Source organism: Polypterus senegalus, chromosome 2, assembly GCF_016835505.1.
Source record: "Polypterus senegalus isolate Bchr_013 chromosome 2, ASM1683550v1, whole genome shotgun sequence".
Classification (NCBI taxonomy): Eukaryota; Metazoa; Chordata; class Cladistia; order Polypteriformes; family Polypteridae; genus Polypterus; species Polypterus senegalus.
The window spans coordinates 109,631,291-109,658,954 of record NC_053155.1 but is presented as its reverse complement, the minus strand read 5'-3'; the positions used below and the strand labels follow the sequence as shown (position 1 = coordinate 109,658,954).

The window sequence follows — 27,664 nt, the reverse complement described above, 5'->3', positions numbered from 1 at the left end:
CAGAAAACTGCTTTCATCTGCTCCACTTCCGTCCGATTATTTACCTATTTAAAATTGCCTCAATGCAACAGACCATTTGTCACATCATCACTAGACATTCATCAGCAGATCTGAGTGGTCAAAAACAAGCATATATATATATATATATACAGTATGTATATATGTACTGCATATATATATAGGTGCTGATCCATTGAATACTTTGTAGGCATCCATCAAAATCTCAACTTAATATGTTCTGCTACAAGGAGCCAGAGAAATGACATGTGCTTGCCTTGGCTGCTGGAACATCATTCATGCTGCTGCACTTGGAATCAAATGCAATGACTTCATGTCATATGCTGGTACTCCTGCAAGTGAAGACTTGCAATACTCCAGACGTGATCAGACCAAAGCCCGGACCAGGTGTTGTGCTATGTACTCTGTCAGATATGGTCTGATCTTACAGTGAATCTGCAAGACTAAGAGAGTGTAGCAGCATGGCCTCTGAAGGACAGCTGTTCATTAATTACCACCCCAAGGTTGCATACAGACTTGGCAGGTGTTAGTGATAATGATTCAAGCTGAACAGAGATGGGTGCTGAATAAATGGCCAAGCTGGTATAACAAGAAGGTCCATCTTTGCCCTGTTAAGCTGGAGATAATGCTGCCTAAGGTTATAAGGTTGCAATATCAGTGAGAAATGCAGAGACTCTAGGTGATGGTCCTCTAGAGGGAGCAACAGGTACAATTGCATATCATCGGCATAGCACCATGGGACACAATAAAAGGGCCTTGTGAGGAGGTGTATAGAGAGAAAAGGAGAGGACCCAGTACTGATCCTAGGGGCACCCCTACACTTACCTGGTGAACCCTTTACATGATGGGACACACAGAAGAATCTGCCCAAGAAGGTAGGACTCAAACCACCTGAGGGCAGTCCCAGTGATGGCAAGGTCAGAGAGAGTGGCAAGGAGGATTCGGTGGTTGACTGTGGCAAAAGCAGAAGAAAGATCTAGCAGGATGAGGATAGAAGACATGTAGGTAGCTCTAACCTGCCGTGCCAAGTTGACAACCATTAAAAGAACCGTCTTGGTGGAATGGTTTTTCAAGAAGCCTAACTGATTAGGTTCAAGTAGTCCTTTGTTAGCATTTGTGACAACATGGTCAATGGTAGTTACTATCCAAAATGTTTAGTCGATTCAGTTTCTTAATTCCCCTTTTCTTAAAAGGTCTCCATGCATGTATTTATTTGACTGGTGTTGTAATTGAAAAACGTGTTGATGACAGAGGCAGAACATTTTATATGGAAGACAAACACTACCCCAACTAAGAATTATTAGCCCTATGTTGTTAACAGGGATGAATGAATCTATATATTCTGTATAGGAACTTTGTTTCATTTCCAAATTTGTCAGATCTGGTACTTTGCCCACCAAAGATATATAAAGCTACTCTCCATTACTGACATTTAAATCTTCTATATAGGTCCAATTCATTGATGCACAACCCAAAGCATTTGGGTAACCCAGTCATGAACAAGCATTCCATGGCATTATGTTTGTGTTATGAAATGACTGTTCATTTTCTGAACAATTATGGAAGAGTTAGTAGATAATTTCTCTGTTGTTCAACACTTCAATGTGAACCTGTTTATTAACACTGAATCCACCAGGAAGATATGGCTCCCAACAATAAAATTTCAAAATCCACTGGAACACATTGGCCCTTCTTAATAGCAAGATTTATGATTCTTGGATATCTGTGCACAAAAAAACCTTCATAAATTCTATAATTAGAGCCTTTATGCAACAGGCAGAAACTACCCATTGTGTGATTAATTATTTATTTGTAAGCTTATGTTTATAAGTAATTTTGATAATACACTTCAGGGAACTCTTACAGAATTATCAAATAAAAAATCTACAGAACTATGTAGAGTAAACTTCTATCCACTTTTTTTAAATATTTGTTTTTTCCTTTTTGCTTGTTAAATTTATAATTTCCATGTGTACTTAAAAAATAAGAACTTGTGTTTTTCAAACACAACTGATTTTTTTTTTGTGCATTTCTAGTAAATGTTAATTCAGTGACAGACTCTTAATATTTTTTACTTCATTGATTTCTGTTAAAATATTTTGCAGAGTCTTTGTCCATATAACAATAGACATTTTTTATTCCAAGTACATAGACTGCACTTATATTTTAAAGCACCCACTGGCTAGATAAGGTGCTAAAAACTCTGACATTAGTGTTGTGCCTATTAACTGAGAGTGAATGATGCAAATTGTATTCTTCGGTATATTGTTTATGTTTGAATTCTTTTGTATTTAAATTAAATTTAATATTATGCTTGTCATTTTGCTTCTAGCACGACATGTCAGTTACCTCATGACTCATCAAGCAAGGCTTAAATTGTCCCTGCTCATTGTGCCTGTCCATGGCAAGGGTACACTCACATATGCACACACTCATACTCACTCATAAGGGCAAATTTAGAATTCCATAATTAAATTAACCAAATTATATTTAAAATGTGGGAGGAAAACCAGTGTACCCAGAGAAAAACCTACACAGACACAGAAAGACCATAAAACTCCATCCATATGTACTGACCTCCCTTTCATGGAGTGTTTCTGTGTTCTACTCAGCATAGTTATCCAGCTTCCCATGATTTCAAATTAAATTAGCTGAAATAGAAAATGGATTTATGGATTGAGAAATACTGAATATTTTTTTATTTTGAAATCTACTTCATTAAGTCTTGAATGTACAGAAGATAAAGCTTCTTTTTTCTACTTTCTCATAGTAAAAATCCTAAATGTTGAAGGATGAGGGACAGCTGGTATGACAGGTACATGTAGACCTAAGAAAAAGCCTAATATGGAAAGTATAGCAAACCTCTTCTTTCAAATTATATGCCTTTCACTGCTGCAGTCTTTGAATTTACTTTTATGCTTTGGAGAAAAATAATATAGAATAGCACTTCAAGATTTTCTGTTTTATAGTTACTGAAAGCTAATATGGCTTATTTTGGTTAGCTTTCAATATCATTTTATCTTTATTTACAGATGTAATTAAGTTAATGTAAAATCCTGACTGTACGAGATTTGGTATAACATCACATCACATAATAGCACATCATTTTGCTTGAAATGTACAGTAAGTACTGGGAACTTGCAAAATATGTCAGGAAACAGACAATTCTGATTTACTGAGATGGCTTTGTCCAAGCTAGAAATAAGCACACTGACTTTTGCTTTGCTGTTACAAGTTATGATTGCAGTGTCCATGAATAATGGCTAGAATGTAAGTTAAATTTAGATACATCCAGTTGAGTTTCTGTTAGCAGGACTTGCAATAATAGCTTAACCTTATCATTTTCTTTCCTTAGATGTTACTTTTCCAATTAACAGGTCGGAGGAAACCTTTTCATGGCATTCCTTAGCATTTTCTTTTTTTTTTATTATTCTGAATTATTGAATAAGACCTAAAAGTAATAAATAAGGTATTGACTATCTTGATGCAACTCTTTGATGGTAAAATCACTCTGCCCTTCATTTTGTGCAGTTTATCATAGGCAGAAAATACAGGAAAAATGTACATTTTTGCAGATTTTCAAAAGGATGTACAGCAATTTCAAATGGGAATTCAGATAAATACTTTAATAAAAAAATATTCATTTTTTTCCCAAAGATATCTAATTATGCTAATATGCTAATATTCACCTTCAGCATCTCCTAAAATCCTGTGCAGTTTATGCTCAGCTTAATCATAGGAACAGGAGAACAGCACCTGTCTCAAGGTTTACAAATTGCTTCATCCAGGAGCGTGATTATTAATAATGTAGAAGATATAATCAAATGCATTATGAAACATATAGAATTTGTGTAAAGGCCCAGTGACCCCAAAAAAGCACAATTTTCAACCCTTGATTAAAGTATTGATTTATAATACTTTTGTAACATAACATAGAGTAATAGTCTGAAGCCCAATTAATCAAATTAAGCATTACAGAGGGCAAGACCCTATTGTGTCATTTCTAGGCTCAAGGCCCAAAACAGAGCCAATTTAAAATTGTCTGAAGCCACATATGGAATAAATTTGAGAAATATGGTAATAGTTTAGTTTTTAGTTTAGTTCAGTTGGTGCGTTGTTGCAAGAATTGAGTGTTTGGTTCATTTTCTGACTTTCTGGCCCTTTGAGAGGTGCCACAGACATTTAAATGGAGCTTTCTATCTGCTTAGCTGCTGGACTCATTCCAAGAAGCTCTGTCTCCTGCAAGAAGCATTTCTATTCACTTTTAAGGATATATAATCAATAACTAAAGGACTGGGCATCTGGGAACTTTCATCTTGGACTAAATGAATACTGCATGAAAACATGCCATGAACTCAAGCTGCATAATTTGTTGTATTGATTATATTTACTACTATTGCTTATTATGCAAATAAATACAGTTTTTAAGTAAAAGGGTTGCTGCGTCCATTAAGGGCACAAAGTAAGTAAAGGAGTGAAAATAAAAGTCACAGTCATCAAGCAGCATGTGTTTAGATGTCTTTAGGGTTGAATATGCAGGGTGCAAGAAGCTACAGATAACAGTTGTATATCTGGTTTTGACATTTCTTCCTATCCCCCATTAAGGAAAGAACCTAAGTGCTATTTTTATGCCTTTCATGTCAGGTAAATGATGTGTTTTTAAGACCTGCCTGATCATTAGTAGATTTAGAGCTGATCATCAGAAGTATATTGTTTAGCTTGGGACTGAAAATGTATAAATGTTGTGCACCTCTGATAAGAGGTGGAACAGTTAGTAGACAGGCAGAAGTAGAAAAGTGGCTTTTTAGAGTATAAAGAGTTCAGAAACTGGAAATATTAAAGAGAAAAACCATGCCAACCTATAGCACAAGGAAATTATTTGAAATGGGATTCTTGTAAAAATGGCATCCAGTGGAAGAAGCAAAGAGGAGAAATAGTGTATGTGAAGTGGGGAACAGAGGAAACCAGTCAGGCAGCAGAATCTTGAATGAGTTGAAAAGTTTCTTGAAAGTAATGCAGTACTTTACCCTGAAGGCTGCAAAAGCCTACAGTAAATGGCCACATCATGTGACTGTTGCAAACGTGCCATGTTGTTAACTGAATATTTTCCTGAAAATTCATCGTTTAACTGGCTTAGATTAACTTTTTCCCCCAGCACCCCATGATGTATTGCAAGGCCAGTATAAAATCACAGAGCTGCAACAGCCAATGTTGAATGAGATTTGTTTTGAGCTTCCAAATGGTAAATGTCAAAATATATCCCAAGATTATGACTTATTATCTCACAATTTCAATCCTGAGTAAGTCATGATTATGAGATATATTTTCATATTTTGTGATGTTTTGAAACCAAGTTCCATATAGTTCAACTTGGAAAGTCTAGAGGTAAATTATGTTCTATTTATTTATTTATTGTTTGGCTTTGGTTAGCATTACTACTTTTTTCTGTTGAATGGGGTTCTTTCTAAAAATACATTCAATTTTTAAATATAAACTTTTTTAAAACTGTAAAGGCCATTATCTATTAAAAATGGACTTCATAGTAAACATCTATATTTAGAAAACCACACTATGAATTCATAATTTTTAGTACACTATTGTAATTATCTAAATTAAGAATGATGTTCAGAATTGAAAACAATAGCAATTCAACCTCTAGAAGGTCATAATAGCACATCAAAATGCTTCTTAACACATCAGTTCACACAAACAACCTGTAATAGTGTAAGATTTAATAAAAGAAGAAGGCATCCATTTTTTTGTCATTGTTTCTGGCTGTCTACCTACAAGAAAGTGTTTTATTTCCCTATGGAACACTATTTTGCAGACTAGCAGAGGTTGAGATTACAAGAGTCAGCATAGCCTAAGTCAGAAAAGCCTCGGAATGACTTAAATCTGATTTAGGTTTTCAGAAAATCCTCTGTATTAAATAACAATAGCACTGTTTATATTTCATGTATTATATTACTTGTTATTTAGAACTAAGAAATTAAATACTTATTTTAGCTTTGAAAGGGTTTTACTGAAGGAGAGTACATTTTGAAACTTCACTAAAATAAAACATGCTTGCCTGTCAGTTTTTATTTATCACTTATCTATTTTTTAATAGATCATCATCAATATAAAGTTCAAAGCAGCCAGCATACAGTGACCAAAGCATTCACACATTTTCAAGTTAAAAACAAAATAATACATTTTACTTATTTATTTGAGCAAACGTTAGAAACAAAAAATGTAAATAAACGTATCCTCCATTGTAACTAATCTGAATTTGACAAGCTCAATAAACATTTAGAGATACCATATATATTTGAAATCATATATCTTCAAATGAATTATAGATGTATTAAAATAATAAATAAAGATAAAATGCATCTGTTCCATCCTAATGTAGGTGTATTTTAAGATGTCTCAAAGGACTTTCAGGACATTTTGAAAAAGCGTCATTCTCATTCACAGGTGAAGTGAAATGCATATTCAAAAATTTGAAAAATACTATACGTTCCTGTGGAAATACATCTAAAGTAATCTGTCTTAAAATACTGTAAAATACATTTCAGGTACAGTATGTTGAAAATTATTATTACACTGCTGTCATTTAGGTAATTAGCAGACACATCAATACTGTGGTCTACAGCTGTCTGCTATAATTTATGGCATGCAAAGTGCTCCATTGAATAAAAAGCAGTTGCTTGGCTGAAATGCCATGTAAAAGTGGTGGATATTTTACTAATACTCAAAAGGCTATTTTGAATTCCAATGAAATTAAACACAGCCTTTATTATTTGTAGTTTGATTGCATTATTCTTGATTAGGCCAGAAATTATAAGTAAGGGAAGATTGGTTTTGTTTTCTTTTTAAACAAAAATGTGTGATATATGAAATAAAATAGGTTTGCTGGGGGCTAGTTACTGTTCTTATCCTTAGAAAAAGAAATGTGAAAATTATTTATTGCATTTCAATTGTGATAAATGGCATCCTCATCAATAATATATTCTGTATTAAAAGTTTCACTTTCCAAAGAAAAAAATGCTTTACAGTGGAGGTTTGTAAACATATACAAAGAAATTGAAACATGCTTTTCATTAAAAATATGTCTGTCTGTGTTTCTTCAGTTCTTCAAAATTGTACAATAACTTTTATGGCAAAAGTTCAAGTCCAGACCTTACCATCTACAAGGCATTTCGCAGTCCGTTTAGTTTAGTTTTCAAACTAAAAATTCAAAGAAAAGCATGCCACAAAAAATGATGAGAACATTTCATAGAGAACACACAATGCTGTTATAACAAACACGGTGTTCTGCCAAATAATGAACAACATCAAAACACAAAACAGAAGTATGAGGTTACAAAAGTAATAGAATGCAGAACAAGAAGATGAAAAAGTAGTTTGGCAATGGCTAATGGTCACAACTGTGGGATCAAAAATCAAAGCACCAAACCCAAAACACTGCACAGAAATTGATGTGAAAAAGAGTGGTCAGGAGATCAATAAACCAGGGGCACACACAAAGTTTTGTTCTTTAGTATCCGCAATCTTAGGCAACCTTGGAAGTACATGATGCTAATATACAGTTATATTCATACCATTTCAACAGTGTCATCAAGCTTCATGCACTTCTGGTTGTTTCACCATAGCAATGCAGTTAGAAACTGAATACAAAAGGTCCATATGATGGAGTTGTAGAAACACAAAAACAAGATGAGAAAAGAAAAATAATGACAGAATCAGATTGTATGTATAAAAAACCAGGAATGGACCAGCAAACACCTAAGAAGAAGGAAAAACTATGATTTTAAAAATTAAAAATAAACTGTACTAAAATAAGGCATAATCATAACATAGGGGGTACAACAGGCATGTGCCTGCAGGCTACTATGATTAATAAAATAAATATAAAACCTTATATTTAACTTGAAAAATAACATATGTTGCTGACAACTAATTTGTTTCTGGTAAAAGTACTTTTACTTCTACCATCCAACACAACTTGCTGATGCAATGATAAACATGCCTCTTCAATATTTTCAAAAACTAAATGAAAACAAAAATAAGCTTGGAATTCAAAAATTATAAAGTCATTTTGAAATTAAATACATTCATTTTTCCTCAGTCATTGACAGACTGAGCACAAGCATTTTTGTTTGGCAGTTTATAAGTCACAAGGGGTTGTGTGACAATTCTTGGTTGTTTGTATATCTGTGACAACATTTGTTGTTCATTTACATGCAAATACTTTTAGGCTTCCATTGCACAGAATAAATAGCATTATTTTATGTTAAGGAAGATAAAATGTCAAAATAGAACAGAATAAGAAAAGTAAAAATTAATTTTAATAAACAATAACATGTCATGCTAGACTGCAGCAAAAGCAAATACAGCTTTGGTGTTTCTCACACACTATCTAATTGATGCACATATGATATTTTCACTTAAGTAAGGAAACAGTGAATGAAATGCCTCCACCCTTACCTCAGCCTACCAGCACTTGAAAGGCTGACTATGTGCAATGATACATGCTAGTTGCTGAGACAACCTGACTAGGATGAATCAGATACTAAACTGGAGGGAAACATGCCAGACTGCTGGAGCTCTGTTTCAAAGAAAGATGGTGGCAGGTGCCAAGAAAGCACCGGGTCAAGTTGTAAGGTTAGTATTTTGCTCGGGGACATAACGCAGTTAAGACACAATGCTCCACAGTGCCTAAACCCACAATGGATTCCAGATGTACTTTTATAATCATTTTTCACATGATTCATTGTTGTCTTATTGGTAGACCTTGTCAGTGCTAAGGTCATTTTGAGTTTAATGGAATTTAACGTGAAATTGACAAGCAAATTGTATTTATTATAAACCAAAGAAAAAACAGGCATGCGTTCTGATAAAACTTGAACAAAGTTAGCAAGATATTCAGTTTGATTGCTATTTAATCTTTGGAAAGTAGTACAAGAGCATTCCAAATTATCTAGAACATGAAAAGAGGGTTAAGGAATACAACAGGAAAGTTGTTTTTTCTTTTCATTTTAGTAAATAAAATAAAGCTATATATTTCAGTACATTGTTATTTATCACAGTGCCAGAAAGTGGGGATGCATTCCATGGTGGTCGGATATGTAAGAATTTTACTGTATTTTGTACATGTGACAATACTACAGTATCACTAATACTACTGTCCTACTAGCTGAAAACTGCAGAAGAAATCATACAGTATATTTTAAAAAACTCCTCTTTAAAGTATACCCTACCCACCATTTCCCTTAATAGAAAGACTCATTTCTATTCACGTGCATTCAGTGAGCCTCAGTAATACTGATGGTTTCCTCATTGTGATTATATAACATTACTTCTATTTATTATGTATTTTATTTATGTTCTTATATTTTATTTCTATTTATGTTATTAATGTTATTTATTTGTTTTCTTTTATTCTATTATTGTAAAGCACTTTGGCCACAGCATTCCTATGTTGTTTTAAATGTGCTATAGAAATAAATTGACATTGACATTGACATGCCAAAAAGGTGTTCTGTCCACTCATTGGAGTGTGTGGTCTGTCTATCTAAAAGCATGTGTTACATAGCCCAAAAAATAGTCAGTTTTAAGTGTGTAATTAGCCTGTATTAACTTTGTATACTTCTTTTCATGTACTAAGGTGGTGGGTTCAAATATTCCACTATACTGATAGAATAAAAAGGGCTGCTTTTCAATTTATAGGTTTATAGTGTCTTTATTACTGTGTGTATAGAGTATAATGAAATTCTTACTTAAAAGTCCTAATCATCAAGAACATGTTGCCATTCTCTGTCACCATGACTAGGAAATGTTTGCCTTGAAACTTCTTTCTTCTCTATACAGTTTATTCACAAGGAACTAAGAGAAATTAAGCACCAGACTTTAAGTTAGCTACCAAAGCAGTGCCAATGGTAAGACAAACAGACAGGTGCTGCAGTTGGGGTTATCACAGAAGGATTAGAGTGTCCCACTGCAAATCCCCCCACCTCCCTCCAGGGCAACAACACCAGGCAGCAACAGAGGGACACTAACAAACATATCTGAAACCAGAAGCCTTTTCATTTGGCTTGCCGTGCATCACTAGAGTCATTTTCAGCATCTGGGATCAGTTTGCCAAGGCAATTGCCTTCGATTGCCACCAAGGACCACATCCTTCTCACTCTTTCCATAGATGGTGAATACAATGGAGGACAGGCCTATTGCTCATTCATTCTGTTCCTCACCAGGACCCATGTGTAAAGACCTGTCCACCAGGAGCATTGCCATCGAGCTCACCCTTCAGGTCTGGCTGTAGGACAAGGCACTCAGTTTCCCTTTTCAGGGTGAGGTTACTTGGATTTAATTGTCCCGTTTGAAAGATGTAGATGGCAAATACAAGAAGTGGAAATGAGCTTCTTTTGTAGGGTATCTGGGCTCAGCCTTAGCAATACTATGAGGAGCACAGCCATTTGGAAGGTGCTTAAAGTAAAGTTGCTGCTCCTCCACATCACAAGGACTCAGCTGGGGTGATTCAGGCATCTAATTAGTATGCCTCCTTAATGCCTTCCTGTGGAGGTGTTTTGGGCATGTACAAACTGGAAGGTGACCTTGTGGCAGAAGCAGGAAAGACTGGAGAGATTACCTAGGTGGTATCCTGGGAATGCCTCGGGTTCCCCCAAAAGAGTTTTAGGAGGTGATGGGGAAAATGGATATCTGGGCATTTTTGCTTAAACTGCTGCCCCTTTGACCCAGACCTAGATAAGTAGGAAAAATGAATAGATGGATTGTTAGGCATCATTTGTGTCTATTGTCCAAACATTTTTATAGCAAACTTCTTCTTATTGTTATTTTAGCAAATTAATGGATTTGTTCTGAAAAGCCCAAAGAAACTTGATTTTCCTAACCCTTTAAATAAACTTTCAGAAACATGACAGACGGAAGTTATGAATTATTTGTAATTTATGAATAATAAAAAAGGTTAATATACTCCCTAGTTAGATCTTACCTAATCATGTTAACTGTTATTGATAGCTATGTTTACTGCATATTGATGTTAAATATTGGAAAATACATGAAGAAGTTCACTTGTTGAATGAAAAACAAAAAGGAAAATTACTAATATATGCATGTACTGACAAAGTAAATGAAACATTTGAGTAAAGGATTGCAAGAATATTAACAGTAGGTGCTTCTACACTTTAGAAAACAAAACAATTAATAGTGTCTCATGTGTACCGTACTAGGCAGACATGTTTGTTAATCATGTTGGCCACCGTGACTTAGTGCCTCTAACAGAGGTCTGAATGTTGGGGTATGTTTGCCATGTTCTTCAGTAATGTGGACTACACATTCTCTAGATTAGCCACAAAGACCAGCGGCTAATGTGATATTTGTATGGAAGTCAAAGAGAAGGATGTCATGAGTTGGGGCAGCTGTGGATAAATAAGTAAACTACCTGGCAGGGATGTTCACTCATTTTTTTTTAATTCAAGGAAAAAGGGAACGATGCAAGCAACTGTGAGTCTTCTAAATATAAACTAAATTTTAGGTAGTTTCTAGTGGGTTTTAATGCACAAAACCTTAAAAAATTATTTTTTATGGATAAAGTGTTGCATTAAACACATCTTTTGTTATTTTTTAGTTATGGAAAAGTGACATATGGTCTCTCTTCCACAGTGTTCTCCACAGTCAGTCAAGTAAGTGCTCATTTCATACAAAAATATGTCTACAGTCTAAAATATTTGCTTTATGATAGTTTGTGTCTACTGATTCCCTTAGAGGGCAATATCATTAAATACAAACACAAAATGATTGTACTCATCTTATGCCTACCAATCTCTATCCTAATTTAAGGTATTCATGCAGAATATAAATGTGATTATTTCATGAGCATGAGTCTTTAGTGAAAATGTGGAGAGTATGATATAAACGACCTGCCATAGCCATCCTATTCATCAGATCTCAACCTGAGTGAAGCACTTATGGAAGGTTCTGTTGGTGCCTAAAAAATTATGAATTAAGAAATTATGGTTTATGGGAAAATGGTGCTGCAGACTTCCAAGAGTTGTAGACAATTGCTGAATCTATGTCAAAGCTTGTCCTGTTCATGTAGGTCCAGTGCTATATTAAGACAATCCACGATAATGTTTTATTTTATTATACTGTACATTGATATTTATCATTTTTCTTCAAGGGTGTGATAGAATGTAGATTGAGTGTATCCATATGCAGAGCTATTCACTTCCTGGTTATTTGATAACTGTAGATTAGGTGAAGAGAAAGCTAAAAGCACTGCAAGATATTTTGATATAAACCATTGAGTCCTTCACTGCCACCCCCATAACTGTTCCCAGAGGAAGCTGATGTTATTTATTTTTCTCATAGAGTACAGTATGCTGAGAAATTGCTGATTTGCAAACAATATAGGATAACCTCAGGATATAAGATATAATAAGCTAATTGAAAAATCTGCTGTACAAGAAAGTAGTTTGCAGTGTAGTTCACAGAAATGGATTACATAAAACATTTAAAGCTGCAGGATGCTGGTTTGAATCCTAGCATGGTCATTATTAGTGTATAGTATACAAATTCTCTTCATGTCTGATTGGGTTTTCTCTGTGTACTCCAGTTTCCTTTATGAACACTGGTAGTATGCTGGGGCCATATCAAGGGTTATTTCCGGCTTTGTGCAAAATGCTGCTGGGACTCTCACAATCCTGAATTGGATTTTGAAGATGAGTAGAAGTATTGTTCTGAGATTAGTGTAGAGGGATAGAAGTTTGTGTATCTGTACTGATGTATTCAACACAACATTTATATATGGAAATTGTTGTTGAATGGTACTTTGCCTTGTTTAAATATAATAAAATTACGTTTTGAAATTATAAAGAGGAGATCTAGTGGCTTTACTTGGTTGAAGTCACTCAAAGTATCATAGGTGATTTTGTATAGGCATTTATTTATTCAAATAATGAATTCAGTGGTGAATTTTGGCACTATTTGATCTTTTGTGTGTGACAGCTAAAACTTTCATAAGATAGCTTTATATTGTTAAGGATAGTTTGAAATTAAAGCAGTGTAGCCTTCTGTATTGCAGTGTTTAACTTAAGTGACACCAGAGACATGTTGTTCGCTAGAAATCTTGCAAAAGTGTGTATGTTTATTATGTTTTACTTGCCAAAAAGGGCAAATTTGTACATTCTCCTGTGTCTTCGCTGGTGCACTGGTTTTCTCCCACATTATAATGAATTGCATTTTTTTTAACTCTAAATTGGTCTTGTATTGGCAAGTTTGTGGGTTAATGTGAGTGTGCCCTTTAATAGACTGGTATCATGAGCTTGTCAGAAACACCTAGCATGTGCTTTACCTAATAGCATTGGTTAAAAACACTTGGTATTTTCTTTATATGGCTTGTGTTTGTGACTACACTGTGGTTAATTGTATCGCCTTATTGCTGATGCCTGATCAGGTGGCTCATTTAAAGTGGTAATTTCATATCATTACCGCTAAACAGAACACAAAGCAATTATTAAAATTTTAGACGTGATATTTTAAAAATAACGTTTTTTCGTAAATAAAGGTTTTATAGGTTTTTATTTTACATATTTGCCATGGGAACACATAATAATATTTTGTTTACTCTTCTCCGCATCCATGCCACAAATGCACATACTTTTTTTCAAACATATCTGAATGCCTATCAAAAAAGAAAAAGAAGTAAGAAACTAATATGCTTGCATTCATGGCTGTTTGAAAATTAAAATTTTAAAGAATTAAAAACAAGATAAAAAGGAGAGAATATTTTTTAACAGTTGTTGGCATTTCCATGAGAAAGGATAACATTTTTAAAAGTACAAAATGAATTTTAGAAAAGAGAGCTTTCTTCAAATGTCTGAACATTTGTTATTTGCGTAATAAAAAATGTGGGCACAAATAGCAATTCTACATGACACATCTACTTGACTACTTGATTCAAGAAATCATGATTGCATGTTGTACGACAAGTTTGGGACCTTTCATTGTTCTGCTGCACTCTGACACCTAGTTCGCCTAACAAAAACTATGCACTGCCATATTAAAGAAGAAAATCTGCAAAATACTCAGTACTGTACATCAAAAAAACACTTGACACGCAAGCTCCGCAGATATTATAGCAATACAAGAGAAGTTTAATATTCAAAAGTGCAAAGCTTAACAAAGAAAGAATGATGTAAATAAAAGCATAGCTTCTATTAGATCTTCAAAGTGTAAAAGACCTTAATCCTCCAACCATCCTTCTGCTGATACCAGCATAGGTGAGACATCCCCACCCACAATTACAGCAGCCCAGGTGAGCAGAGAGCTGAAAAGACTTTGTGCCAGCAAAGCAGAGGGTCCAGATGGTGTATCGCCACGATTGCTGAAGGCCTGTGCGTTGGAACTGGGGAGTCCTCTACAGCGCATCTTCAACCTGAGCCTGGAACAGGGGAGAGTCCCGAGGCTTTGGAAAACATCTTGTATCACTCCTGTCCCAAAGGTATCACGTCCTAGTGAGCTGAATGACTTCCGGCCTGTTGCTCTGACGTCACATCTGATGAAGACCATGGAGCGGCTGCTGCTTCACCACCTGAGGCCACAGGTCCGTCACGCCCTAGACCCTCTGCAGTTCGCATACCAGGAGAAGGTGGGAGCGGAGGATGCCATCATCTATATGCTTCATCGATCCCTCTCCCACCTGGACAGAGGCAGTGGTGCTGTAAGAATTATGTTTTTAGACTTCTCTAGCGCCTTCAACACCATCCAACCTCTGCTCCTTAGGGATAAGCTGACTGAGATGGGAGTAGATTCACACCTTGTGGCATGGATTGTGGACTATCTTACAGACAGACCTCAATATGTGTGTCTTGGGAACTGCAGGTCTGACATCGTGTGCAGCAATACAGGGGCGCCGCAGGGGACTGTACTTTCTCCGGTCCTGTTCAGTCTATATACATCAAACTTCCAATATGACTCGGAGTCCTGCCACGTGCAAAAGTTCGCTGATGACACTGCTATTGTGGGTTGCATCAGGAGTGGGCAGGAGGAGGAGTACAGGAAGCTAATCAAAGACTTTGTTAAATGGTGCGACTCAAACCACTTACACCTTAACACCAGCAAGACCAAGGAGCTGGTGGTGGATTTTAGGAGGCCCAGGCCCCTCATGGACCCTGTGATCATCAGAGGTGACTGTGTGCAGAGGGTGCATACCTATAAATATCTGGGAGTGCAGCTGGATGACAAATTGGACTGGACTGCCAATACTGATGCTCTATGTAAGAAAGCTCAGAGCAGAATATACTTTATGAGAAGGTTGGCATCCTTCAACATCTGCAGTAAGATGCTGCAGATGTTCTACCAGACGGTTGTGGCGAGTGCCCTTTTCTACGCGGTGGTGTGCTGGGGTGGCAGCATAAAGATGAAAGACGCCTCACGCCTGGACAAACTTGTTAAGAAGGCAGGCTCCATTGTAGGATTATAGTTGGACAGTTTAACATCTGTGGCAGAGCGACGGGCACTAAGCAAACTCCTGTCAATCATGAAGAATCCACTGCATCCACTTAACAGTGTCATTTCCAGACAGAGGAGTAGCTTCAGTGACAGACTTTTGTCACTGTCCTGTTCCACTGACAGACTAAAGAGATCGTTCCTCCCCCACACTATGCGACTCTTCAATTCCACCCGGGGGAGTAAATGCGAACATTAATTATATTTTAATTCTTTTCATTCTATTTAATTTAATATTGTTTCTTTGTATCAGTATACTGCTGCTGGATTATGTGAATTTCCCCTTGGGATTAATAAAGTATCTATCTATCTATCTATCTATCTATCTATCTATCTATCTATCTATCTATCTATCTATCTATCTATCTATCTATCTATCTATCTATCTATCTATCTATCTATCTATCTAATTCTGAATCACACACTTTTCCTTAATGATCCCATCCCCAATTATAGTATGTTAATACTGGGCAAGTTCTATGGAAAAAGTACAACAAAATGGATGCTGAAGTATCCTTCTTGACAAGTTAACTGAATCAATTTCAGCCTCTATAACTGGGCATTAGCAGCAAAACTACATGAAGTAAGGGACAGTATAAACAGTCTGTATCTTGCATTTCCCGCTTGTAGTCCTGGAGAATTTCTTAATTGTTGTGTTTGTAGTGTTAGTCACCCTGGATCACTCAGGATGGTTAAGAATTAGAATAATTTGTTTTTCAGCAACTTGCTCGATTAGGAGAAGTCTGGCTATTAAAGAATTGAATGTCTTCTTGAAGCTTTCTATAAATTAAGTAATTTAGAAATGCATTTCCTCAGAAACTGGGCTCTTTAATGACCAGTATCCTTTAATTAAGTACATTACCTCCAAATCAATGAATAACTTTCAGGTGAAGGGAATTTAGAAAATTTATGTTCCTAGTGTCTAGAAACAGTTGATTTAAAGTGAACCATAAAAGTTTATGATTGTGAGCTGTTCAAGAACAGTTTTGGAGGATTTTACATTAATATGATAAAGTGGGAGTGTAAAATCATCAAATTCTGTATTTACAAGATTGGCCGTTATCCTAGAAAAGTGTTGGGGAATTTCAGAAGTAGCATATGGTGAGGTAAAGGCAAAATAATATATTTATCTTTTTTACTTCATTCTCTTTAATCAGCATACTTACCCTGCTTAAAAATATCCTAAGCTTGTGCACTCAATCTGACTAACGCTTTGTACTTTACATTACTGTACTGCAAAGGCAGCACATTAAAAACAGAGAAACAAGAACTCAGCCATCACTAAAGGTAATACTTACGGTATAACATCAGATTGTACCTTTTACATTTAAAATATAACACTTGATTAATGATTCAGAGGCAGAGACTGTTCAGCCCACTATTTAAATCTGAGAAAGTTTATTAAAGTAAAACTAATCTAAAAGATTAATTGCAGTTTTTGTAAAAGAGTAGCTGAACCATTTGTTTTTTACCCTCTGAAACGTGAACCTGTGACCTGATGGGCAACAACTAAAATTTTGAAAGAAACGGGTAAGTTTTGTTTGGGAGAATACACCCTGCTTTTCTCCACATTTGCTTATTAAACACATCTGACATTATTGGACCTTGTTAACTTACTGTTTCATTGTGCATTTTTTCATTTTTTTTGTTGCTATGTTAAGATTTCCAATAAATGCTAGCAAAATATAACTTAAGACAGACTTTATACAAGATTTACAGTAATAAACTTACATTGTAATAGAATTTAAACTTAAAAGACTCTTCTTCCTTAGAGGCACTACAGACTACTTCTATAGCTTGATTAAAAATAAGGTGTGAATCCTGATTATCCTAACATTCAACAATCTCCATTGCCTGGTTTTTGATGAGTGTTTATTGTGGGTAAATGGTGTTCCTTCTAAAATCATTTATTAGTTTTAATTTTAAGTTTTGGGGAAATAAATCATTTTACCAGTTACAGTAACAAAATTATGTGCCACTGGACCATGACTCATTTTCTTCATATTAAGTAGGCTTACAATCACTTAGTCATCAGTAAATTTTAAGATGAACCTATTTTCATATTTGCTATGACAACCATTAGTGTACAGAATGTACAAAAGAGGTTAAAGAATGCACCATTTGGATAAGGAGAACCTATTACGAAGACGGCCATTTCCTTTCATAATTTGAGTCATATCTGTTTAAATGTCAATCAGCCACCTCCCAAGGTAAAGTCCATGTTGAAATCTTTGTGAAGTCTCTCTGCAAGAAGGTGGAATTAGATGGTATCAAAGTTGATGAGAAGTCTGCAAACAGGAGCCTCATATGAGTCTTGATACCATCTAGGTGGTTATACAAACAATGAAGCAAAGTAGCAGTAACAGCCTTGTAGACAAATTGAAACATATCTAATAAACTTTAAGGTTCCTCTGTCAGGTTCTTCTTATTATTCAAATTATTTCTCAACCTCTTCTAACAAATATTAATAAAGTATATATCTTGAAAGTGGAGCAAGAGAGTTTATTACATGCAGAATATGCCAATCTTTCTATTATTTGGGAAGGTATCAATGATGAATTGACGGAGAAATCGACAATTTTTGCTTAGATATTGGAAATTGATTTTGGTGGTGACACTGACAAAGTTTACAAGTTTGGCTTGGTTTTGATACATTTTAGGAAACAATGGATGTTAGCTTACAGTGTAAATATTAATGTGAAATCTCTTTCTATATCATTCTTTGCTAGTTGCTTGTCAGATTTTTAAGTGTTGTAGTAAGTGTGTTATCAGTGTTGAGTGAATTTTACCCAAAGCCTGTATCACAAATAGTACATATCAACATATATCAATACATAAGAACATTGCATTTTATCTGAGCACATGTTTCTTATAACATTATAATATAATATAAACATTTTGTAACATATTATAAATAAACAAACACTTTCATTTGTTTTATTTGAATAACATATCGTGCACATTATGTAAACAATGAAAAATATTCAATAATAAATGAGTCCAGTTGAAAATTTGCTTGCATGCAAATAATTCAGTGTGTTTAGTTTAAAAAAGAACAGGATGAAAATATGAACATGGTCTAATTTTTATCTATGGTTGCATCCACAAGTGTTGTTAAACTTTTCATTTTTAGCAAGGACGCTACTATATGTTTAAGGTTTTAGCTTTACAAATGGTTCTGGTTTCAAACAATTTGTAAAGCATTGCCATTGAGAGCTTTTATCCACAACTCTAAGTCTAGGTGGTTTGCATTTGTTGTTGATGTAGGCCTTTTGGTGTCCAAAACTATACTTATGTGAGCCACTGTTTCAATCTAAGAATGGCTGTTTTTCTTAACAATTACAATAATGGCTCTACAACACTAAAACATTTATAAATACACAATGATGTTTTTTGCTATGACACAATGTCTGTGTTTGTCTGAACAACATAGTGCATTTCTTTTCTTTACGTAATGTATTTAATTAAGCAGAAAAAGTGCAATTCAACTAACTGTTCTTTGCAAGCTTTTACAAACCGTTATTTGTTATAAATTCTGTTAAATGTTGAGCATTTAATTTTATTAATTTGTACTATCACTCTCAAAATATATTTTTTCTTCGAGTCAAAGTAAGCTTTGGCCTGCTTTGACTCAGTAACTGAAGTAAAAGCAGAAATTAAATTAAGAATAATAAATAAGACACAGTAATTGAAAAATTCAGTGCATTCCTAAATGATTTATTTATTCTCCCACCCAGCACCACTACAACATATTAAGTTTAATCTTTTTGTTTTAAGTAGTTCAAAAAAAGTTCTTGTTATTCTTTTTCAGAAACTACTGAATCTGGCCCTGAATTTCTTCAAGAACCTGATGACATCGTCTTTGCGCTTGACTCAAAAGAAAGACAAGTGTCCATGCAGTGTGAAGCAAGAGGAACACCCTCACCAACATACAGGTATGCATAGGATCTTTAAATTCAGACTTAAACATATGGGAAATTGGCCTTACTATGAGAATCAGGGACAAGCCTACAAAGTTTAAGGACCAGCAGGTCAGAGATTTCTCTTGCAGATCTTGACATCATTATGCCATTAATATCAGAAATGTGGCTTGTTCTCACAAAAGAGCCAAGGCATATGAATCCCTAACAGAAACCACGAAAAGAGTTTCTTATAATAATAAAAAGACGTATTCAAAAATATTTCTAAAATAAAACAAAATTTCAAAAATGGTGTGGAAATTTTCATAATGTTACCTCCGAAAGGCGGCTCAAAAATGAACAAAATCCAAACCCTAGTGGTAAAAATCAGAAAGCAAGGGCAGAATAAAATATCCAAAAACCAAAATAATACAAATCAGGAAGTTAAAACAATTCATAGAGGAATCCAATAAAAATGAACTGAATAATACAAGCACAGGTTAATTCCTGTACACTAGACAGAGGAATCTCAGGCCTTTAAATAGGCCAAGTGTGGTCACAACTGCTATGATAAGGGGCCCTGTCCCCTTTGGCTCAACATATAAAAGAAAACACAAACTGAACTGAAATACATAGCAATAACACAATAAGTCAAAAACAAAAACATACTATATGAAAATATCAAACAACAGGACTTAATAAAATATTAAAATTGCAAAACAATACAAAATAATGAAAAATAGCAAACATCAAAAAATGAACAAGCTTAGTTAAAAAATGGGTTCAGTGCCCTGATTTAACCATAAGAAAGGTAGGCCAGGGAGAAAACACCAGAGGTAGAACACTTCTTGTATGCAAGATAGCAACGAGATTTCTAAATGGAAATGTTTGGGTTCATGATGTCTTTCTGCTAAAGTACTGTAGGTTATATTCAGTGGAATTGAAGGTTCAAGGATGCATGGATCAAAGGACCCCCATAGATGGAGTTCTAGCATGGTGCCCCTAAAGGAAATGGAAGACCACATAAGATTCCAGAAGTGGCCCCAATATGGTGTATAAAGCTACTCCATGGCCAAAAGCTCTTTAAGAGTAGATCTCAGAGATGCAACGTTAGCAAGTACTCAAATGGACAGAGAAAGATACACCAGTGTCTGGTGAGAGAAAGAGAGAGGGAGAGACAAACCAGAATGTGTGTGTGTGTTATGGTAAGCAAGCGGGTGAGCCTCCCCTCCATTGATGGCAGAGGTTCGACCCAGTTAGGTAGACCCAAACCAGCAGTAAATGTATTCTCATTGTGTTTTTACATAGTTTGTGCTCAACCTTCTGTTCATCTCTCCTCATATCTTAATTGGATTTTAATGGTACCATTTTTGTTTTTTCATTCCTTGATTCTGTTTTGGGTTACATATATCAATTCAGTGGCCCTCATTCACAAAATATCAACAAACTACAGGATGTTCTGTTTAGAATGCAGCTATCAGAGTCTTATCAAATACCAAGCACAATTACAGTATTTTATATAGGAAGGTTCAACTGTGCTGGCTTCTTCACAGAGGGAATATTATCTGTAAAACAGTTACATTCAGTTACAAGGATGCTAGTACGAACAAAGCAAAACACTGTTCTTAACTACTTCTAAACCTGCAAGACAACTAAGAACTTCTGAGGCTGATCTGTAGCTGTCCTAGAGTGCCATTGCAAATCTGTCAGTGAGAATTCTTTAGTTTTGAGGCTTCTTTTCTACTTTGTATAACATTCAAGGCAAAAATGGTATTACAGTGGGTAACACAGCATCCTAGGTTCAAGTCCTGTATGCATGTCCTCCCTGTGTGTTTCCTCTGGATAACCCAGTTTTTATTCCATACTAGCAAAATACCTGTGCTTCGCAGCGGAGAAGTAGTGTGTTAAAGAAGTTATGAAAAAGAAAAGGAAACATCTTAAAAATAACGTAACATGATTGTCAATGTAATTGTTTTGTCACTGTTATGAGTGTTGCTGTCACATAAATATATATATACACACACACACACAAACACAGATAAACATATACATATACATATAAACATATCTACATATATACATATCTACTGTATATATATATATATACATATACACATCTACATATATATACACACACATATACATACATACATACACACACACACGTATACATATACAGTATATATATATATACATACATATACATACACACATATATATATATATATATATATATATATCAAAATACCCGCGCTTTGCAGTGGAGAAGTAGTGTGTTAAAGAAGTAATGAAAAAGAAAAGGAAACATTTTGAAAATAACGTAACATGATTGTCAATGTAATCAATGTAATTGTTTTGTCACTGTTATCTATATCAATATATCTATATATATATCTCCTTTGGGGTACGAGTAGCTATTGCTGGGGGTGCCAGAATCCATCGAGTAAGAAAAATGAAAAACATTATTTGTACAAAATCTTAATTTATCAATCCATTCCTAAATAATTAAATGGGCAGGCTATTTCGTATCAGTGCAATATGCTGCTTGTTAAAACGGATGACTCCTGCTCTTACGTGCACTTACTGAAGTGCTTCGTAGGTATCATGAACTATTGTATCTGTTCAAGTTCTGTTTAAATTTTAAATATAAGTAATTTTTATTTAGTTGACAGAAATATGTTTGGTAGGAATGTAAGTTAAATTTAGTCATCATTGCATAAATTTTTCTTCACCATAGAAAGTTAAAGACTAAATTCAACTTACATTCCTACCAAATATATTTTTGTCGACTAAATAGAACCTACTTATATCCAAATTCGAGCTACTGAGCTGTCGACTGCCTGGATAAGTCACCCTCGCTTTGCTCTTACTTTTCTACCGTTCATTTAATCATGGCTAATCGCGAACAAAATTAGAACATGGAAGGAGGATTACACCAAGTATGGCTTTACCAAAACAATTATTGATGGCGAGTAAGTATGGAAGTATCCACTATTCATAAAGCTTCAATTGGTGATCTGTTTTTCTGCGTTAACCTCATATTTTTTCATAGTTCTTCTCTAACCTAGTGGGTGCGAGGGTAAAATAAATTGGGAAGCGCTGAAATATATATATTGAATATATTGAAATAGTTTTACTGTCAAATAATGCAAACAGTACGCAGCACGTGTTTCGCCCTAATTCTGGGCTCATCAGGCATACACATGCACCGCACCCCCTCTCGGGAATCGAACCTCGGACGTCAGCACTAGAGGCTAAGCCTATCATGTTGCGCCACGGACTGTGGTTCATTTATTTGACAGTATGTAGATCGGGGTGTGTATATATATATATATATATATATATACTCCTGTAGCCACAATAAATGCCTTTATTTTATAGACAGACCAGGGATGGACAAGTTCCTTTCTACTGCAGCCACAGCCGCGACACACATAAAAAACATCAGTAATAACTCATAAACTTGCAATACTATTTAGGAAAATCGCAACATTTTACTCACCAAAAATTCAGATTATTTGTAAACAAAATCCATCCTTCTCTCTTTCCTCAAAAACAGTTCAATTACTCTGTTGTACGGATTATCCGTGCGCTTCAGTTCCATCAAAACCTCACTTTCTATCGCCATTGAAGCTAATGCTGAAAGCCGAACCTGCCCCATTCTATTTCTGGCATAAGTTTGATTTCGCTTTATGGCTGAAAATGTCCGCTCAACAGAAGCAGCGTACACAGGAATGCTCACCACCAAATATACCAATGTGAACAGCTGCCCCATGCTCTCATTCAGATTTTTCTGATGAAGGAAGTCAAGGAGATCAGTGGGAGATTCTCTTGCAGAATCATCCATGGCATACATTACAGTCAGTTCTGTTTTTAGCCGAGACAGATCAAAAACCTCTCTTTGGCTCTTGTGTTAAACTGGAGAGGCAGGCATGCGGGAAATTTTTCTTGTATTCCCGAAACTTCTGGGGCTCGAGGAGCGTGACAAACATCAGGTTTTCATGGTCTTGAAATTTGGTCTGTGTCTGGCAAATAATATTGTCCAGAATCCTGCCATGGAGTTGGCCGTAGTGCACGCGACGATCTTTTGCTCAGAGCAGTTGCGGTGCGTTCAATGGCCTCGTAGAGTTCCAAATATCGGCTTCTATCCAATCAATGGGTCTGAATACGGTGATGTTGCTGTATGCCTGCTAAAGAGCCTACTGACACCAAATCAAAATCTGATTGTTTGAAGCAACCGGTTAATCGACATTTATTCTGTGTTAGAGTGCCTCCACAACAGATTGTGAAAGCCTCTCTGCCTGGCAACAAATGATGGCTGAAATGTGATTGGATAAATGCTTTAATACGAAACTCCGCCTCCCATGGCTATCGAGCTGCATTCTATTACATCCATCCATCCATCCATTTTCCAACCCGCTGAATCCGAATACAGGGTCACGGGGGTCTGCTGGAGCCAATCCCAGCCAACACAGGGCACAAGGCAGGAACCAATCCTGAGCAGGGTGCCAACCCACTGCAGGACACACACAAACACACCCACACACCAAGCACACACTAGGGCCAATTTAGAATCGCCAATCCACCTAACCTGCATGTCTTTGGATTGTGGGAGGAAACTGGAGCGCCCGGAGGAAACCCGCAGACACGGGGAGAACATGCAAACTCCACGCAGGGAGGACCCGGGAAGCGAACCCAGGTCTCCTAACTGCGAGGCAGCATTCTATTACAGTACATCAGTATATATGGACGAAAATATGTTCCAGTTATGACCATTACGCGTAGAATTTCAAAATGAAACCTACCCAGCTTTTGTAAGTAAGCTGTAAGGAATGAGCCTGCCAAATTTCAGCCTTCTACCTACACGGGAAGTTGGAGAATTAGTGATGAGTGAGTCAGTGAGTGAGTGAGTGAGTGAGTGAGTGAGTGAGTGAGTGAGTCAGTGAGGGCTTTGCCTTTTATTAGTATAAATTATATAATTAAGATACATGGTGGTAAGGTTTCTCCTATATTTATGAATGTGCACATGAGTATCCCCTATGATGAATTAGCAACCTGTTTGGAACTATTCCCTGTCTTGAGTCCAGTGATGCCTGAATGAACTTTGTCCCCTATAAAGCTGATTTTGCCTATTCAGATTTAAGAATGTTACATTTTTGTTTGTACCAATGACATTATCAGGTAGATGCTGAAATATAAACTCTCTAGATCTTTAAAGCACATAAAAACTGTTAATGCAACTATTTAAAATGATATGCTGATTGATAATATAACATTACTAGCCAACCCACTGCATAGCATACGCCACATATAATTATTTATTGATGAGTGAACACTTCCTGAAAGACACAGTTGTCCAAATGGGGAGGTTTTGAAGATACAACTTTCAGTGAATGAAAAGATGAAACTCTGGAGAGAGCAACATACAATTGTCCATGAGTGAAAACAGGTTTCTAACAGGAAGTTGTCTGCATGTAAAAATAAAAGGCGAATTAGAATCTGATGGGGCAAGCATCTCCCCTTGGGTATATGCAAATGTCGCGTTGTGCAGGAAGTTCCCCGTCTTCACCTACAAAGATAGCAGCAACATCAGTTTGACAGAACGGGGCGTTATACCTTCTCATATCCATGTCTGGATTTTCCATGAATACCATTTGTACAACAGCAACAGGGTTACTGTGAGTGATAATGTCATGCATTTGCATGTAAGACTTAGCGAAGGGATTAACCTGTCGTATCATTTTGTCCAGTCGTCTTTAAGAAGACCTACAGTGGGATGCAAAAGTTTGGGCAACCTTGTTAATAGTCATTATTTTCCTGTATAAATCGTTGGTTGTTACGATAAAAAATGTCAGTTAAATATATCATATAGGAGACACACACAGTGATATCTGAGAAGTGAAATGAAGTTTATTGGATTTACAGAAAGTGTGCAATAATTGTTCAAACAAAATCAGGCAAGTGCATAAATTTGGGCACCACAAAAAAGAAATGAAATCAATATTTAGTAGATCCGCCTTTTGCAGAAATTACAGCCTCTAAACACTTCCTGTAGGTTCCAATGAGAGTCTGGATTGTGGTTGAAGGTATTTTGGACCATTCCTTTTTACAAAACATCTCTAGTTCATTCAGGTTTGATGGCTTCCGAGCATGGACAGCTCTCTTTAACTCACACCACAGATTTTCAATTATATTCAGGTCTGGGGACTGAGATGGCCATTCCAGAACGTTGTACTTGTTCCTCTCCATGAATGCCTTAGTGGATTTTGAGCAGTGTTTCGGGTCGTTGTATTGTTTGAAAGATCCAGCCCCGCGCAGCTTCAGCTTTGTCACTGATTCCTGGACATTGGTCTCCAGAATCTGCTGATACTGAGTGGAATCCATGCGTCCCTCAACTTTGACAAGATTCCCAGTCCCTGCACTGGCCACACAGCCCCACAGCATGATGGAACCACCACCATATTTTACTGTAGGTAGCAGGTGTTTTTCTTGGAATGCTGTGTTCTTTTTCCTCCATGCATAACGCCTCTTGTTATGCCCAAATAACTCAATTTTAGTTTCATCAGTCCACAGCACCTTATTCCAAAATGAAGCTGGATTGTCCAAATGTGCTTGAGCATACCTCAAGTGGCTCTGTTTGTGCTGTGGGCAGAGAAAAGGCTTCCTCTGCATCACTCTCACATACAGCATCTCCTTGTGTAAAGTGCGCCGAATGGTTGAACGATGCACAGTGACTCCATCTGCTGCAAGATGATGTTGTAGGTCTTTGGTGCTGGTCTGTGGGTTGACTCTGACTGTTCTCACCATTCGTCGCTTCTGTCTATCCGAAATCTTTCTTGGTCTGCCACTTCGAGCCTTAACTTGAACTGAGCCTGTGGTCTTCCATTTCCTCAATATGTTCCTAACTGTGGAAACAGACAGCTTAAATCTCTGGGACAGCTTTCTGTATCCTTCCCTAAACCATGATGGTGAACAATCTTTGTCTTAAGGTCATTTGAGAGTTATTTTGTGACCCCCATGTTGCTACTCTTCAGAGAAAATTAAAGGAGGAGGGAAACTTACAATTGACCCCCTTAAATACTCTTTCTCATTATAGGATTCACCTGTGTATGTAGGTCAGGGGTCACTGAGCTTACCAAGCCAATTTGAGTTCCAATAATTAGTTCTAAAAGTTTTGGAATCAATAAAATGACAACGGTGCCCAAATTTATGCACCTGCCTGATTTTGTTTGAACAATTATTGCACACTTTCTGTAAATCCAATAAACTTCATTTCACTTCTCAAATATCACTGTGTGTGTCTCCTATATGATATATTTAACTGACATTTTTTATCGTAACAACCAACGATTTATACAGGTAAATAATGACTATTAACAAGGTTGCCCAAACTTTTGCATCCCACTGTAACTATTGGCAAGCTGCTTTGAAAGGGAGGAGGGTTAGAGTGGGCTTTTGTGGCTCTTTCGTGCGTAACACATGGGCGGGGCTCTGTTAGAGTTGGCGGGCGGGGCTCTGTGAGTTGGCGGTCGTGGCTCTCTGGCTTGCGTGTGGTGAAAAGTCAACGTGGCATATGGACTTTTGCATAGACGAAAGTGACTGAAGCTGTGTTTGGTGAGTTGTTGCGTGCGGGCACATGAGCAGGCAGTGCACATGCCTCGAGAGCGACGCTGGATGCGGGAGGATGGCTACAGTTGGCGTGCGTGGCTCTGTCTTGCGTATCCCATGATGTGGGAAGAGGGTTAGAGTTGGCGGGCGGGGCTCTGTTGAGCGTATCCCATGGTCTTAGAGTTGGCGGGCAGGGCTTTGTGAGTTGGTGGGTGTGGATCTCTGTCTTGCTTGAGCTCACTGTCTTGCGTACTCTTAGTGAATTATATATATATAGATAATAAAATATTAAATATGCATTTCGTGCATACTGTATAGAATACAAGAAAAATCTTAAGCTTTACGGTAAATGACGAGGCAAGGCGAATCCCAAAATAGTTCGGGTGCCAAAAACACATCATCAATGGTGCTACAATAAACTACTGCCTTGTCAGCTTCTAAGTTGCTCTGTTGCTGTTCTTATAATCTACTAATCTTTTGTTGTCCCTGCTGCTCAAACTTCAACGTTCAAATCAGTTGCCACCTTCCACGAACGTCTCCCTTTTACACTGGGAGGCCTAAAAGGGGCAGTACTTCTCTGGCTCACTTGACCTCAAGGGTTGGTTTCTAGATTCTACGTGGGAAAA

The 27,664-nt window shown here is 36.4% G+C and overlaps 1 protein-coding gene across 4 annotated transcripts in view; it reads left to right on the top strand.

The window, feature by feature from the left end:
- Window positions 1-27,664, top strand: part of cntn5 (contactin 5) — a 1,359,131-nt gene that overhangs the window by 764,964 nt on the left and 566,503 nt on the right. For all 4 annotated transcript variants that reach the window (XM_039744349.1, XM_039744347.1, XM_039744348.1 and 1 more), the window contains exon 5: window positions 19,343-19,466. In XM_039744349.1, the coding sequence (XP_039600283.1) occupies window positions 19,343-19,466 (124 nt within the window). The remainder of the gene's footprint in view (window positions 1-19,342; window positions 19,467-27,664) is intronic.